Raw genomic sequence first — 14,789 nt, forward strand, 5'->3', positions numbered from 1 at the left:
ATAGGGTATTGAGCTGTTCCCATATCTTTTTGTTTTGGTTCTGGGGACCTGATACTTATTGCACTGTCTAAGGGTCATATTGTGGGTCCTCATATTGTGTGGAAACCATTCTGAGTACCTATCAGATTCGACACATTTTTGAGCAAACTGTGTACAGAGATGTAGTCTTCTATCATTCAAGGTTTGGAGTTCCAACTGGTCAAGGGAATCTGTGTAGGATGAGTAATTAGCACCAAGGATAATGCGGCAAGCCCTCTTTTGGATGCGCTCTAATTGATGTGCCTGGTCGTTGGTAATACTACCATGCCAGACAGGGGCTGCATATTCACATGTTGGGCGAACATAACCAATATAAACAGAGACTAGGTCACCAGTTGGAACACCAAAGCGTTTGAGACGTGAGAGCATGTACAACCTTCGACTGCTTTTTGATACCATATTGTTAACCTGAGACTGCCAGCCAAGATTGGACTGGACAGTCAGTCCCAGGAGCTTAGTCTCAGACACCATCTCAAGCTCAATCCCAGCAATGTGAAGACTAGGAGGGACAGGTGGTTCCCTCATGAAACAAACCTGTATCACCTTGCACTTACTCGGATTGAGCTTGAGATGATGGTCTTTTGCCCAAGCATCCAAGTCCTGAACATCGGGTCCAATCTGGCTGACTTGTTTAGCAGGACGAACCTCTCCAAGGGTGAGATCATCGACATACTTAAAGCTTTTAGTCAGAGACTCCTCAGAAGCATTGTTGATCACACCAAGAAATGTGATGGGGCCCAGCTTAGTGCCCTGTGGGACACCACATGAGAGAGTTTCCCATTCTGACAGGGCAGAGTGGTACTGCACCCGTTGACGACGAGCTGTGAGGAAGTTTATAATCCACGGCAGTAACTCGCTTCTGACACCAAGCTCGTAGAGTCTCTGGATAGCTAAAGTATGGTCGATGCAATCAAATGCCTTGGAGAAGTCCGTCACAACTAGGGTTCCTACAGTTCCTCCTTTGTCTGTACCTTTGAAGAAAACATCAAGAATTTCAATTAGACAATGAGAAGTAGACGACCCTTTGATACTACCATATTGGTTGCGGTCAATTGCACTAGAAATATCATCAAGCACCCAATTTGCAACAAAGTGTTATCTTGGTTTAATAGCTTTTAATGAGGTTTAAGTCCTGTAAAGGTCGTGTGAATTCTACTGTAGACATGACTGCATCATGTGCTGTGCTACATGTACTCAAGTGAGATACCAATCTTGTCTCGATGCACAAGAATTGTCTAATATTATTAACCTTAAACTTGTACCTAATTGTTACTCAACGGTAAATGGTAAACATAGGGCCTATTAGAAAAGGCGATTGATATAAAAGGCGATTGATATTACGTTCGATTTATCACGCGTACATAATCCCTATTAAATCAAACATTATGCTTCCGTATTCGGGAAACGGGCCTGTGAGTTATATTATTATTATCATTTCATTATGGTAGGATTATGTGCAAATTTTCCCTACTTTCTCTACTGGTCCTTCAATGATTACGCAAGGTATTAAAGAAATCATACCTCGTATTCTTGATGTGGATGAAATATACTATTCAGTGTAATTAACAAACCTAATTGATCTATGATCTTGAAACAGGTTCATCCGGTTCAATTTGACAACTACCTGTTCTGCTTGCAGGCAGTTTCCTCACTGAGGGAACCACTGAGTTTCTCAAAGCTGGGTGTAATTGTGATGGTCCAACAGCTAACTGGCGGGAAGTTATTTCACTCCCGGTTGTGATAGTTGCAATCTCAAGCAATGGATCATAAACTAGTTATTGATCTATATTCACCGCATTTAAGGGATCTAAAATGAGCGTTTATTGCGTTTCGACAGTATTTTTGTGGGACATGAGAGCACCTCAGACCTATCGAATTGCATTCTGAATACGAAGCATGTCTTTCTGATATCAAATAATTTTCATTTTTGAAAATCACAATATAATACAAATTTTATGACAAATTATAAAAATTTGATATTTTTCAAATTTTGATATATAACAGTCCTCGAAGTAAATTGTATAAATGAAATGATATATTCTAAAGTGTATGTAGCTGAGAGGAAAAGCCGACGATCAATTGAAAATGTTGACCTTTGAAGATATTGAATATTGAAGATATTGATTTTTTCCTCCAAAGACCTAATTTTTTTTGGTGTTCTTGGAAAAAAAATACATATCTTCAATACGAAAGGTCAAAATTTTCAATTGATCGTCTGCTTTTCATCCCAACTACATACACTTTAATATAAATAATCAGATTTATAAAGTTTACTTCAAGTACTGTTAAATATCAAAAATATCAATTTTAATGATTTGCCATAAAATGTGTATTAAATTGCGAATTTCAAAAAATCAAAATTATTTGATATCAGAATGACATTCTTCGTATTCAGAATGCAATTCGATATGTCTGATGTGCTCTAATGTCCCAAAATAAATACTGTCCAAACGGTCATACCCCAGCCCTTAAAGGTCCGTAACCCGATCGACAGCATCATTCCCCCGATTTTTTTCATTGTTGATGAGGTTTTGGTATCACATAATAGATACTATTTTTCTCATTACTATCCTGAAATTTGACGCTCCAAGTCGATGTATTTCCGGAGAAATCATGAAACACAGCGGTTTTTACAGGTATAAAATTGTTCGCATTTTACACGACACGGGAGTTTTGGGTAGTCATAGAATGAAATCGGAATAGATTCGGAAGACTTCACCCCAGTACCAATTCGTCCGCAAAAATACATCAAATAGGCCCCTAATGTCAAACTATAGATGGCGCTATAATGATATAAAACAAAAACAAAAATAAAGAAATACATAAGAGGCGAAATAAATAAGGAAACATGACCTATATTGTCAAGCATGATATGAGGAATATGAAAAAATTATGAGAGCACCTCCCCCATTAAAAAATTAGTTAAAAAATAAAACAAAGAAAAATCATAAATATGTGAAAATGTGCATCATATAGCTAAAAATAAAGAAATAATTAAGCGAAGTAAATACAGCATGGGCTATCTTGTCAAGAATGATAATGAGCGCAGTGATATGTAATGTTTTTAAGATTAATCAGTATGAATAGAGGGTATAAAAGTGTACAGGGGCGAGCCGGTTTTCAGTACCAAGGCGAACACTTCCTGTTTCCACCGGGACATGCGCTCGGCCGTTGTTTCGAGATGCCTGACCAGAATGCAATGCACGCGTACCAGTGTATTGGCTTGCTAATATGCTAATTATTCACATTTATGCTGAAATTGTTCCCGTTTTCTCACATAGATTGATAAAGGGGACAATATTTGACATTGCATGTAAGTTTGAAGAGAATCCATATCCTAAACCGATAGGGTTACCCCCCTTTAATGTTGCCTTTTTTGTTTGTAGATTGCCCGTTGTTCAGGGAGGAAGTATCGCATTTCTTGTACCAACATTTACTCTTCTGAATACACGTGACGAATGCCAAGTCTCTATAACACGTGGGTAAATTTCCTTACACTTAATAATGATTATTGTTCAATCAAATAAAAACGCCCTGTCTGCATGCAGAAATAAACACAATCCAACTAGTGTAGATTTACGTCAGTCCCGATTTCCAGTTCAAGTCCATTGAAGCCTAAGTTATTAAATGAGTATACTCAATTTATCCCCGATGTTCCTGCTTCTTGTCCAGATCTTGCAACTTTAATTGACCTTTAATTACTTTATAACTCACAAGAAGTCAATACCAAAGCAAGCATCTTTGTCTAATCATAACGACATTCTTTTGAGCATGTTGAGTTCCAGAGCGGTTTGGGCAACAAACCAGATAGTTCAAACATGATCTATATTAGAATATTAGTAATTAATTAAATAGCATTCTAATACATTTTGTATATAAAGTCTGAACTATGCAAGGCATTAACAGCTGCTATCAGTGCGATAGCGCTGATGGGTTGGTGCCAAGATTGTTGGAATCCTCCCGCCTGAAGCTCAGCCAATTCTGGTTGGAGAAAATTGTACCAGGTAGATCATTCCATAGGTAAGCTGAGGATGGAAGGAATGATCTCTGGTGGCTGACCAGGTTAGATCTTGTAATTTTGACTGCTTGGTGGGATCTGACAAAGCGCCGCAGACGCATAGAACATACTATTCTGAGACGCAAATGATCAGTACCGTTCTTCATTGTATAGCTTCAAGTTTAGAACGAGAGGTGGGTTAAATAAATCCATGCGGAGCTGGTATATTCTATCCTGGATCGGATCATAGTCTTGTATATCGTAGCTCACTGAGAAGGAACGAGGTAGGGGCCGCAACAAGAAGAAGACTGGCTATTCTTGCCATCTTGTTCACTACAAGATTCCATGACAAGTTTTTGTTGTTTACAGTAAGACCAAACAGTGCAACACTATCTGCATCTTCCAAAGTACGGTTCTGAAAAAATGGAGGTATGACTAGTTGGAGTATCTCTACGGTTGGAAATAGTGGTGGACTTGCACTTCGCGGCTCCAAACAGAACATTCCAGGTGCGGTTTGCCCATGTCTGTCAGGTATACTACACAGCCAGGGACAGGTATAAGGATCTAACTATTTGATGAGATAGCCAGCCGTCTTCTCTCCTCTTGTTTTTCATAAGATTAAGGTCTGCTGGACTAAGTGTGGTTTGTTAAAGCAAAACGTGTTACGAGAAAAGGTTAAGGACGATGCTTTGATCAGTGATAATATTATTGCTTATTCTCGCTTATTGTTATTCTTGAAAGCAACACATGCACACTTATCCACCAACACCACCACATTGAAACACAAACACAGACCAAACCCACCCCCCCCCCCCCAACACACCCCGTCAGCCCACACACGAAACACGCACACCCCACCTACACATCTATGCAAGTAAACAAAACTGGTAAGTTAATACTTTTCAAGTATAGTCCTGTCTGTACAGGAAAACAAGACATCCAGCATTGTAGAGTAAAACAGTACTGTTGTTTCAAATTTTAATTGCAGAAAATTCAACAAAAGCAGATATGGATAATTATACAGATGTGTGGCAGATAAGGATGCGCAAGGTACAATTTTAATAATAAACTACTCGTGTAATAGTATTATTATAGCGTGTCTTGTCTCAAGTTAAGAGTAACGCCATGCTGGATTTCGCAGTGGCAGATTCGAATCACACGAACTAACCTAATCCACCGGGAGTATACACTTGCGTAGAAGGAGATTTGTCTGTAAGCTTGCGACGCAATCACGAAACTGCCATGTGAAATCCAACATGGCGTTACTCTCGCCTTGTGACGACACACAATATATTATTAGTAACAAGTATCAATTTCATCATGATTATCATCTTCATCGTCATCTTCTTCATCATCATCAACAACAACGTCGTCGCAGACTTGTAGTACCCGTACCCATACTCGTACCTGTACTCGAATCCTAATTTCCGTACTCGTACCCATGGCTTCGGACCCGGAACCGTACCCGTACTCATGACCTGGGACCCGTACCCATTACCCGTAATCATGGCATGGGACCCGTACTCTTACCCGTAATCTAGGTCCGGTACCCGTACCCATGGGTACGGATACCGGATGCAGGAAAGTGAGAATAGAATGCTCTCACTTCCCAGATGCATGTTAACTCCAATATCTTTGTTTAACTCCACTCATGAATGCCACTGTGAGTCCTCTGATCTTATTCAAAACAAATAGGTTACATCATGGATGGGGTTGGGTGGGGACATGGACTGTAGAAATCCGTCCATATTTCTAAAATCCATGGTGGGAAGTAACACATGGATACTGATAGAAAACTATTGCAAGTGTCCTTATTTTATTTAGCCTGGTCTAAATAAATCTATACTGGAAGACAGAGACTAGTTTGCGTCTGACGTCACGGTCAATCAAATTCCCTACGATCCTTGATTGGTTAATAGCGCGTAAAAGGAAGGTCGATTTATCTGGTGCCGATCGGAGAAAAGGAATAGCTGAACATGGCGAAAAATTACGTGCTCTTTTTACAGGGCAAAAAGCAATTTTTCTAGGCATTGTTGACATGGTGCCTTCGCAAAAGAAAGTTTCCTACTATAAAGACCTAACTTTTGAGACGGTTTTTATGTTTAAAGGTGCAAAATTAACAATAAGGCACCCGGTTTTACCGTCGCGATCAGCAACTCATATCATCACGACATTTGTAATCAAACCGTGTTCGAGTTTGATTGACAGATGACGTCAGACGCAAACTAGTCTTTTTATCTCTGTCTTCCAGTATGGGCCTGGCTAAACAAAATGAACATGAATGCTGCACACATATAGATCTACATTGTAGCAGCCTGTGGACACTGCCACCCATATGCTGCATGTCTCATTCTCACAAGGCATCAATACAGAGAAATAAATCAGCAAACTGGGAAAACATTTCAAGATTTTTTTTATTGTGGTGAACTTCAAATTATGTTAAAATATCATAATTATAGCTTTTATTAATCATTTTGATATTCCCCATCCAAATACACTCCACTACTTGTATGCTGCACACATGTAGAACTACATGATAATGTGACTGATGTGAGAGTTCCCGCCAGCCATATGTCATGTATGTACTTCTTGTGCCTAGACTTGGGCTTGTGCATCTGAGTCGAATGAATAGAGGTCCTTACACAGAAATTTGTGATTTATAGGAGATTTATATGAGTTTTAAAATATAAATAAACCATGGCTATACGACGTAATTATCCATATGTGCATAATTAATGATAATGATTATATGATTAAGCTAATAGATAATCTGGTGGATGTGTAGATTTACATGAATGATACCACTTACTTAGAAAATTGACAATTAATTTAAGTCCCTTTGATGTTTTGAGATAAATAATTTTCCCACATTGTATGTGGATTGATTGGACTGAAATCAGACTGGGGTCGACTTTGAGCCCGAGTCCTTTTTTGAACGAGCCGAGCTGAGCCTTCTGATATTCGATTCCGAGCCGAGTCCGAGTCCAGCAAAAAGTGGATTGAGTCCGGATTTTATAAATCCGAGTCCAGACTCGAAAGCTACAGCTACATCACTGCTAAATATATGTTGAAATTAGTATTGCACAGTCTGGGTGTCCATACATAGACATAGTTTTGTCACTTGCATCCAAAAATATGCCACCTTTAGGCTAGATTCACTATGACCACCAATATTTAATCTCTTTTTGTTTAATTAATTTGTTTATACCCATGTCCATAATAGGACCCATACAAGTACTTGAATTCCCAATTTCCATCCGGTACCCATGGCCCGTACCCGTACACATACTGGGACCAGTACCCGTACTCGAGTCCCAATTTCTGTACCCGCACTCGTACCCATGGCTTCGGACCCGGACCCGTACCCGAACCCGTACTCGTACCCATGGCTTCCGACCCGTACCCGTACTCGTACCCATGGCTTCCGACCCGTACCCGTACTCATGCCATATGTTGACTTCGGACCCGTACCCGTACCCGTACTCATGGACTGGGACCCGTACCCGTACCCATGATCATCATCATCATCATCATCATCATCATCATCATCTCCATCACCATTATCTTGTATCGCTACAGGTTCAAGGTGCAATTATAGGGGCGTCTTTTCTACAGATTTTGATTGGCTTTACTGGTATTATTGGCTTCCTGTTAAAGTTCATCGGTCCAGTGACCGTTGCACCGGTAGTAGCTTTGGTTGGTCTTGGTGTGGTGGCTCCTGCAGCTGCAATGGCTGGACAACATTGGGGTATTGCGTCATTGTAAGTGCCAAATGTCCCTCCAAAAATCTTAGTTCTTTTTAATATGTAGCCGGTAGAGGTGAAACGTATCCTCAAATCCATCAAAGGGCTTTGTTTCATTTTTTTCTTATTAAACCCGGATGGATCATTCCTGTTAGACAATGTTCTCCCATTAGGGTATATAGACAGCAAGACGTTACCATGGCTACCCTGGTCGAAAGTGGCTGCGGTTCTTTATCCACTGGATCTGCCCCATAATTCAAATACAGTAATCATTGTATTAAGAGAGTGGATATTTTTTAAATATATTTTTCTAAACCTGTTCTTCAGATATGTTTCGTTGTGTTCTAAGAAAGTAACTTCATTTTTTTGTGTGTGTTATATAGGTTTCTGAACACTAGTTTCAGGGGCTGTTTTAACGTACCTCCTGGAACGTTCGTGCAGTGAGAATAGAAATCCGTGCAGTGAGAATAAAAAATCCGTGCTTAAAATAGTTCTATACTAGTTTCAGCCCGAAAATGACTAAGAAATTAAAAAGGTTCCTCCACAAAGTAAGTCTGATCTAGTCAGGAAATCCTATATTGTATAGTTTGTAGCGATCAGTCAAACATTAAGTTGGCAGGGGAAATTTGGGATGGCGCCCCCATCCCAGAATGGCCAAACAAAATCCCCGTTTTTAACCCAAAAAGTCCCGTTTGCGAGCACATTCCTTTCGACATTTGAAAAACCCGCCCATATATTTGTATGTTTCTTTTATAGAGAATGAACATTTTTAATGTAAGGGTATATAATAGGAAAATAACAACATATAAAAGAAATGTTTCCTCTACTTATACAAGACCACGGACAATAAAACTTTGGGTGCTCCATTTTACTTCAGTGCCAATGAGGTTAAGAAAATGGCAGTTGTTCCAAATAGTATAATAGTAAAGTGTGCTGACATTCAAAGTTTAGATGTCTCGCGGACAAGCATTAAAATTGGGTATCGCTGTAAAACAGAACGGCAAGTGCTAATTACACCGTTTTTGCTAATGAATACATCATGTGTTTTAAATCCTAAAAGTTCAATCTGGTTATAAAATAAAGATGGACTCACCCTGTAAATTGCTTGTAGAAAATAAGCACACTGTTTATGTACTGAACATGTAGTGTTTTAAGTTGAGCACTATATACATTTAGTTCATGAAGAGTGTGTTTAATCTTTTGTAATGAATTTGTATGCAACTTTTTTATGCAATTTGCCGACAACTTATGCACCTTTGCATCACTTAAGTTGCAGAAATCTTATCACATTCACATTGTGAGAAATTTTCGCTACTGTGCGACAAGTTAAAAGATGATAGGGACACGTGTGCATTTCATTCAACATTTAATAAAGAGGTTCTGTGTACTTTTATGGAGTTTTCAAAATTGACAATTCAATTAAATGGAATGACATTTTAAATGAAACCTATTACCTTTCTTAGTAAATCAAAAGGATTTTTATATTATTATTATATTTTACAGAATTAATTTGTGCAATTGTAGGCACCTGTGCGCATTTTATTCATTTTCGCAGCGATTGTATGAATTCGTTTTTGCATATCAATACCATCAATACCATAAACTTAATAACGTTTATGATCCCAGTGTGTACTTTCATGGAGCTGTAGGTAATTATAAATGAAATGAATTAGTGAAATACATTAGTGAACCAGACATGAATCAATTTTCAACTTTAAGTGCATATCATTAAACTTAACTTCGGGGGATTGTTAATGTCAAAAATGTCAGTTTTAATATAATTTGTCATCGCAAATTTCAAAAATTCAAAATTATTTCATATCAGTTAAGGCTATTTCTCGTATTCAGAATGCAATTTGGTATGTCTGAGTGATGTGCTCTCTGCTCTCAGCCCTCAGCCCTTAACGTCAAAAATGAGTCAGTCAAATGCGTGATTGTAACGCGTGATTGGTAAAAGTTTACAGAACTCGAGGGGAGACAACCCTCTGCCAGCAACCCCTTCCCCTCAAGCTTGTCTCCGCTAGCTGATCTTTCAGATTTTACGTTTGCTAACGTGCAGTGACTTTTTTCTTCTAAAATAGCCCCTGACTTGTTTAGGCCCTTCTTCTAATGGAGTGATAACTCAGAACCATGAAAAGTGTAAACCCAGGCGTGACTGTAAACATTGTTGTTAGGTTGCGAATGAGGCTGTATAAACTCAACCACAGATTCTGCGGATTCTACAGCATTTGGTTACAGGAGGGAGATTATACACTTTTTTAACAATCCCAATATAAAACAGTTAATCCTGCTTTTAATTAAACAGGACTAACATGCCTCTCAAATTTAATTGTGTTTCAGTGCTTCCCGAATGTTATAATTGCAAAGACTAGTTTCAAAATGATACTTTTTCTTTTTCATGGTTGGGAAAATCAGTCGCGTTTCATAAACAGTGTGATACAGTACAAACATGTCCATTAAACTGTAAATTCAATGAACTATGACTTTGCTAAAGAGCTCTTACAAATTGATATGGATCGCGGCCTGTGGGAATCTCAACCTCTCTTATGTCAGTTCCAAACAGGGTGGGCTAACGAAGCCGACAATACATTTGTTTCCCCATGCCATTTCCTTTTATACAACAATATCAATGGTTTCATTAATCCTTTGTCTTTACAGATCGATCGTTTTGATCTTATTATTTTCTCAATTTTTGGGTAAAGTTGAAATACCTCTCCTCGGATGGAAACGGGGAAAATGCGGCATTGCAGGAAAGACTCCGATATTCAGGATGTTTCCGGTAACTATTGCAAGCGAGTCAATACAATATTCAGTTTTGCACGCATATCCACATCCACAAGCACCACATCTCACTGCATGTACCAGACGTACACAAACACCCCCCCCCATTCTCTCACTCTCTCTCATTTGACAGGATTAGTTTTTCGTACGTAGACGCGGTATATAAACGCGTTACGTCATAATGTAAATGAAAGTGTACGCCATGCGTGAGTGTACGCATGCGTGACCAAATTTTGTTCGAACATCCCTAGACAAGTTTTTCCTGTGAGCAAAATGACCCCCTAAGGAAATTTTTAGCGCGTTTCCCCCACCCCCATTGAGCTTTTGTCTAATTTTGACCCAAAACAAGTTTTGTGTGATTTTGACCCGCTAAACAAGATTTTGTCTAAATTTGACCCACTTAACAATTGAATACATGAATACAAAAGCCACCTAAGTCCATGCGAAGTTATTTTGAGAGAAAAACCCGTGTATCATTTTAATTCCTTCAGTTAGATTTACCTGGTCAATATGGTAAGTTTTACGTGCAAATGAGTGGATTAACCTGTATTAGGTATGACGATTAGCATTTCAGGGACTTCGTGGGGTTCATTTTAAATTTTGGACTTCGGTGGTTTTTTGAATCATATACAAAGACAACAATGTTAGAATGAGATTACCACTAGTAATATACTACAAAATAAAGCACACAGGTATGTATAATGTTGATAAGCATTCTGCCATGTAATATAAACCACACACTTTCCTTTATTAAACCCATTTTTTGTTCAAAAGTCATTCTCTAGCAATGAATGTGTTACAAGTGGACTTTTATACATACTGGATTTCAATCAATGTGTTACAAGACTCAAATCATGGAATTGGGTGATTCTTTCATACATGCTATTTTCACATGCCCAATAGACACAGAGAATGAATTTGAGTTGTTCTTTCATGCATATGACAGGCCTATGTATAGCAACAATTTCCCATGCTTAACTCAATTTGGCCAAAGTATGGACTTAGGTGGCTTTTGTATTCATATATTCAATTGATGGATTTGGACAACTTGAACAATTTTTTGTAGGCCTACTAACTTGTCATTGAACACTAAAAGTCTACCCATCCCGGATATACCCCCCTCCCCCGTATCACTTTATACTACATATATATAATGACACGATGGAATTCAGAGTGTACCAAGAGGCCTTCAGATTCGTAGATTGTTACTGAATCTGATTGGATTCTCGTAAAGTAGTTTTGAGAGAATATAAAATACCAATATACAGCGTAATTTATCCAGAGGCAACGTTAAGCAGTATTCACATCGTATTTGGTTCATAATTCGGCATTTTAAAGTTGATAATCGTGTCCCGGTATTGTGTGCCCTTTTCATGATTTCTACAGCAAATATAATTTCCTAAACTAATGCTTACATCATTATATTTGAGTGGCCCCCGGGCCAGTACGGTACGTCAGTCTAACTGACAATTCTTACAAAAATAAGGCTTAAAGTTAAAGTTGTTGCTACACATCAACGGTTCGAACACATCAGTATAAGCCGTTATTTTACGACTCAGGAGCTTTTAAAACATGTCCCTAATGTATAAGCTTCCGCATTGAAGCATCTCAAAATGCATTTCATCTTTTTACCAGATTGTGTTGGGTGCACTACTCACGTGGTTAATTGCCATAATTTTCACAACAAGTGGAGTTTTTCCGGAAAGGCCATCTACTTACGGTTACGCAGCACGAACAGACCTTAAGTCCTATGCTATAGAAGAAGCCTCATGGTTTTACATACCTTATCCAGGTAAGCTAAATTAGGGTTACTGCTTAAGGGATCTGGAATGAGCGTTTCGACAGTATTTTTTGGGACATGAGAGCACATCAGACATATCGAATTGCATTCTGAATACGAAGAATGTCTTTCTGATATCAAATAATTTTCATTTTGAAATTCCCGATATAATACAAATTTTATGACAAATTATTAAAATTTGATATTTTACACATTTTTGATATATAACAATCCTCGAAGTAAATTTTAGAAATCTAATGACATATTCTTAAAGTGTATGTAGCTGGGAGAAAAAGCCGACGATCAATTGACAATTTTGACCTTTCATATTGAAGATATGGATTTTTTTCCAAAATTTTCAATTGATCGTCGGCTTTTTCCCAGCTACATACACTTTAAGTATAAATCATCAGATTTATAAAGTTTACTTCGAGTACTGTTAAATATCAAAAATATCAATTTTTAATGATTTGCCATAAATGTGTATTACATTGCGAATTTCAAAAAATCAAAATTATTTGCTTTCAGAAGGACATTCTTCGTATTCAGAATACAATTCGATATATCTGATGTGCTCTTATTTCCCACAATAAATACTGTCCAAACGTTCATACCCCGTCCCTTAAACAGTAATGTTACGCCCGATTTGTTACCAATTTTCTCGTATTTCTCTCGTGTTTTAGACTTAATCTCTTGTTTCCGTTTACAGAGAGTCAAACATGTCGCCGCTTCGTATTTGAGAACAATGACTGTCAATCAATTTGGTCTTCTGTCAATCAAACAGACATTTTACTCCTGCTTTTCAAATTTTTCAGTCCTGATGAAGTCAAAGACACATCTGACGAAAGCCCGACCACTCACACAGAGGCCGGCAGCACCGGTACTGTGATAACCGACAGTGTTACTCGTAGAACATTATTATGGTCGAAAAAGCCTATAGACTTATTTATAATAATTATAGAAATCAACTTTCTGAATATTCCAATAATATCATACAATATTTGATTAAATGAACGGCTTCGTATAACAGAAAAATGCTGCTAATACATTTATTATAATAGTCGTGCACTCTGCTCACGATGTCTTATGTTTTAAAATTGTTTAAGACACTATGTCTAATTTTACACTTTTTTGTAATCAATAGGACAATGGGGATTACCCATTATAACTCTTGCTGGAGTGCTTGGTATGTTTTCAGCCGTAATTGCCTCTGTCATTGAGTCAATAGGAGATTATTATGCCACCGCAAGAGTGGCGGGTGCACCCCCTCCACCGCCTCACGCTGTAAATCGTGGAATAGGAATGGAGGGCCTTGGTTGTATACTGGCTGGATTATGGGGTACAGCTAATGGAACAACTACGTTTTCCCAAAATGCTGGTCTAGTTGGTCTAACTAGGGTGAGATTAACACACACCTTATATTATACAGTTATATAGGTTGCCATAAAACAAACTTTACAAAACTTCACGTTTCGGGTCTTACATTGCGGACGTATTTTTGAATAAGTATTTCGTGTGGTAAATCAGTCTGTCAGGACACGGTTTTAAAAGTATAAAGTTTATAAATGTAGTGTAGATTAATCAACATTTCTTTTTATCTTTTGTAGGTTGGAAGCCGAGTTGTCGTACAAATTTGTGCATTAATCATGATAGTCGTGGGCATGCTCGGGAAGGTCACTGCACTTTTTTCCAGTATTCCAGTTCCGATTGTTGGAGGAATACTTTGTATCTTATTTGGTAAGAAAACACCAAATATCTATGTCAGTACCTAAATTTAATTGTAAGTAATGTGTTTGTGAATTTGCAGACAACAAAATCAGCCGTTTGTAAACTGTACAAAATTGTGATTCTTGTAATATAAACAGGCCCGTACGCAGGGAGGGGGGTTTGTGCGGCGGATGCAACCGCACCTCCCCAAATTTGCAAAAGTATACAAAAAGTCCCAAAATTTAGAAATTTGCGAGCGTAGCTAGCCAAAAAATCTGCTTTTTACGGTTTTTTGGTCAAAAAGGTCCAAATTTGGAGGAAAAGTTTTCACAAAATCGCCCCCCCCTTGGAAAAAAAAAGTCCACTTTTTCAAAATCAGCACCCCCCCAAAAAATAGAAAAAGTTTTCCTGATTCATAATAAAGAATATATTTGAAATTTCGTTCGTGTTTTCGTACTTTTCTCACGGCGTCTCAATCTAGACTGCTGCCCTCAGTCGTCAACCGTCTGGATTTGGTCGACTGAGAAAACTACGTGGAAAAAAGTGACGGATTTTGCAACAGGATTCCTGTGGCATAGAGCATGCGCAGTTGTATCCAAATTGACCTTTAACCGAGTTTGTTGTTTTTAGAAGTTCAAAGCGCGATCTTGTCACAGCGGCGCGGTACAGCGACGCGGTACACGGGCGCCGCTAGTCAGTCGCGCTACGGCGCCCGGGTACGGCGCACAATCAAAGTCGCATT

General features: G+C 38.4%; 1 protein-coding gene across 1 annotated transcript; it reads left to right on the forward strand.

Moving 5' to 3' along the window:
• The first annotated feature begins 3,445 nt into the window (after positions 1-3,445).
• Positions 3,446-14,112, forward strand: LOC140137289 (solute carrier family 23 member 2-like). The gene is made up of 7 exons (XM_072158933.1): positions 3,446-3,517; positions 5,025-5,086; positions 7,616-7,797; positions 10,438-10,558; positions 12,196-12,352; positions 13,485-13,738; positions 13,948-14,112. The coding sequence occupies exons 2-7, from the start codon at positions 5,045-5,047 to the stop codon at positions 14,110-14,112; spliced, it is 921 nt and encodes a 306-aa protein (XP_072015034.1). The 5' UTR covers positions 3,446-3,517; positions 5,025-5,044.
• Positions 14,113-14,789: the final 677 nt, after the last annotated feature.

This window comes from Amphiura filiformis, chromosome 17, assembly GCF_039555335.1.
Source record: "Amphiura filiformis chromosome 17, Afil_fr2py, whole genome shotgun sequence".
Lineage (NCBI taxonomy): Eukaryota > Metazoa > Echinodermata > Ophiuroidea > Amphilepidida > Amphiuridae > Amphiura > Amphiura filiformis.

What these genes read in the sequence shown, in the direction of transcription:
- LOC140137289 (XM_072158933.1), top strand. Translation starts at nt 5,045, where the DNA reads ATGGATAATTATACAGATGTGTGGCAGATAAGGATGCGCAAG. An exon ending in CGATATTCAGGATGTTTCCG is followed by an intron (nt 10,559 to 12,195) that starts GTAACTATTGCA and finishes TCTTTTTACCAG; the next exon opens with ATTGTGTTGGGTGCACTACT. An exon ending in GTTTTACATACCTTATCCAG is followed by an intron (nt 12,353 to 13,484) that starts GTAAGCTAAATT and finishes TGTAATCAATAG; the next exon opens with GACAATGGGGATTACCCATT.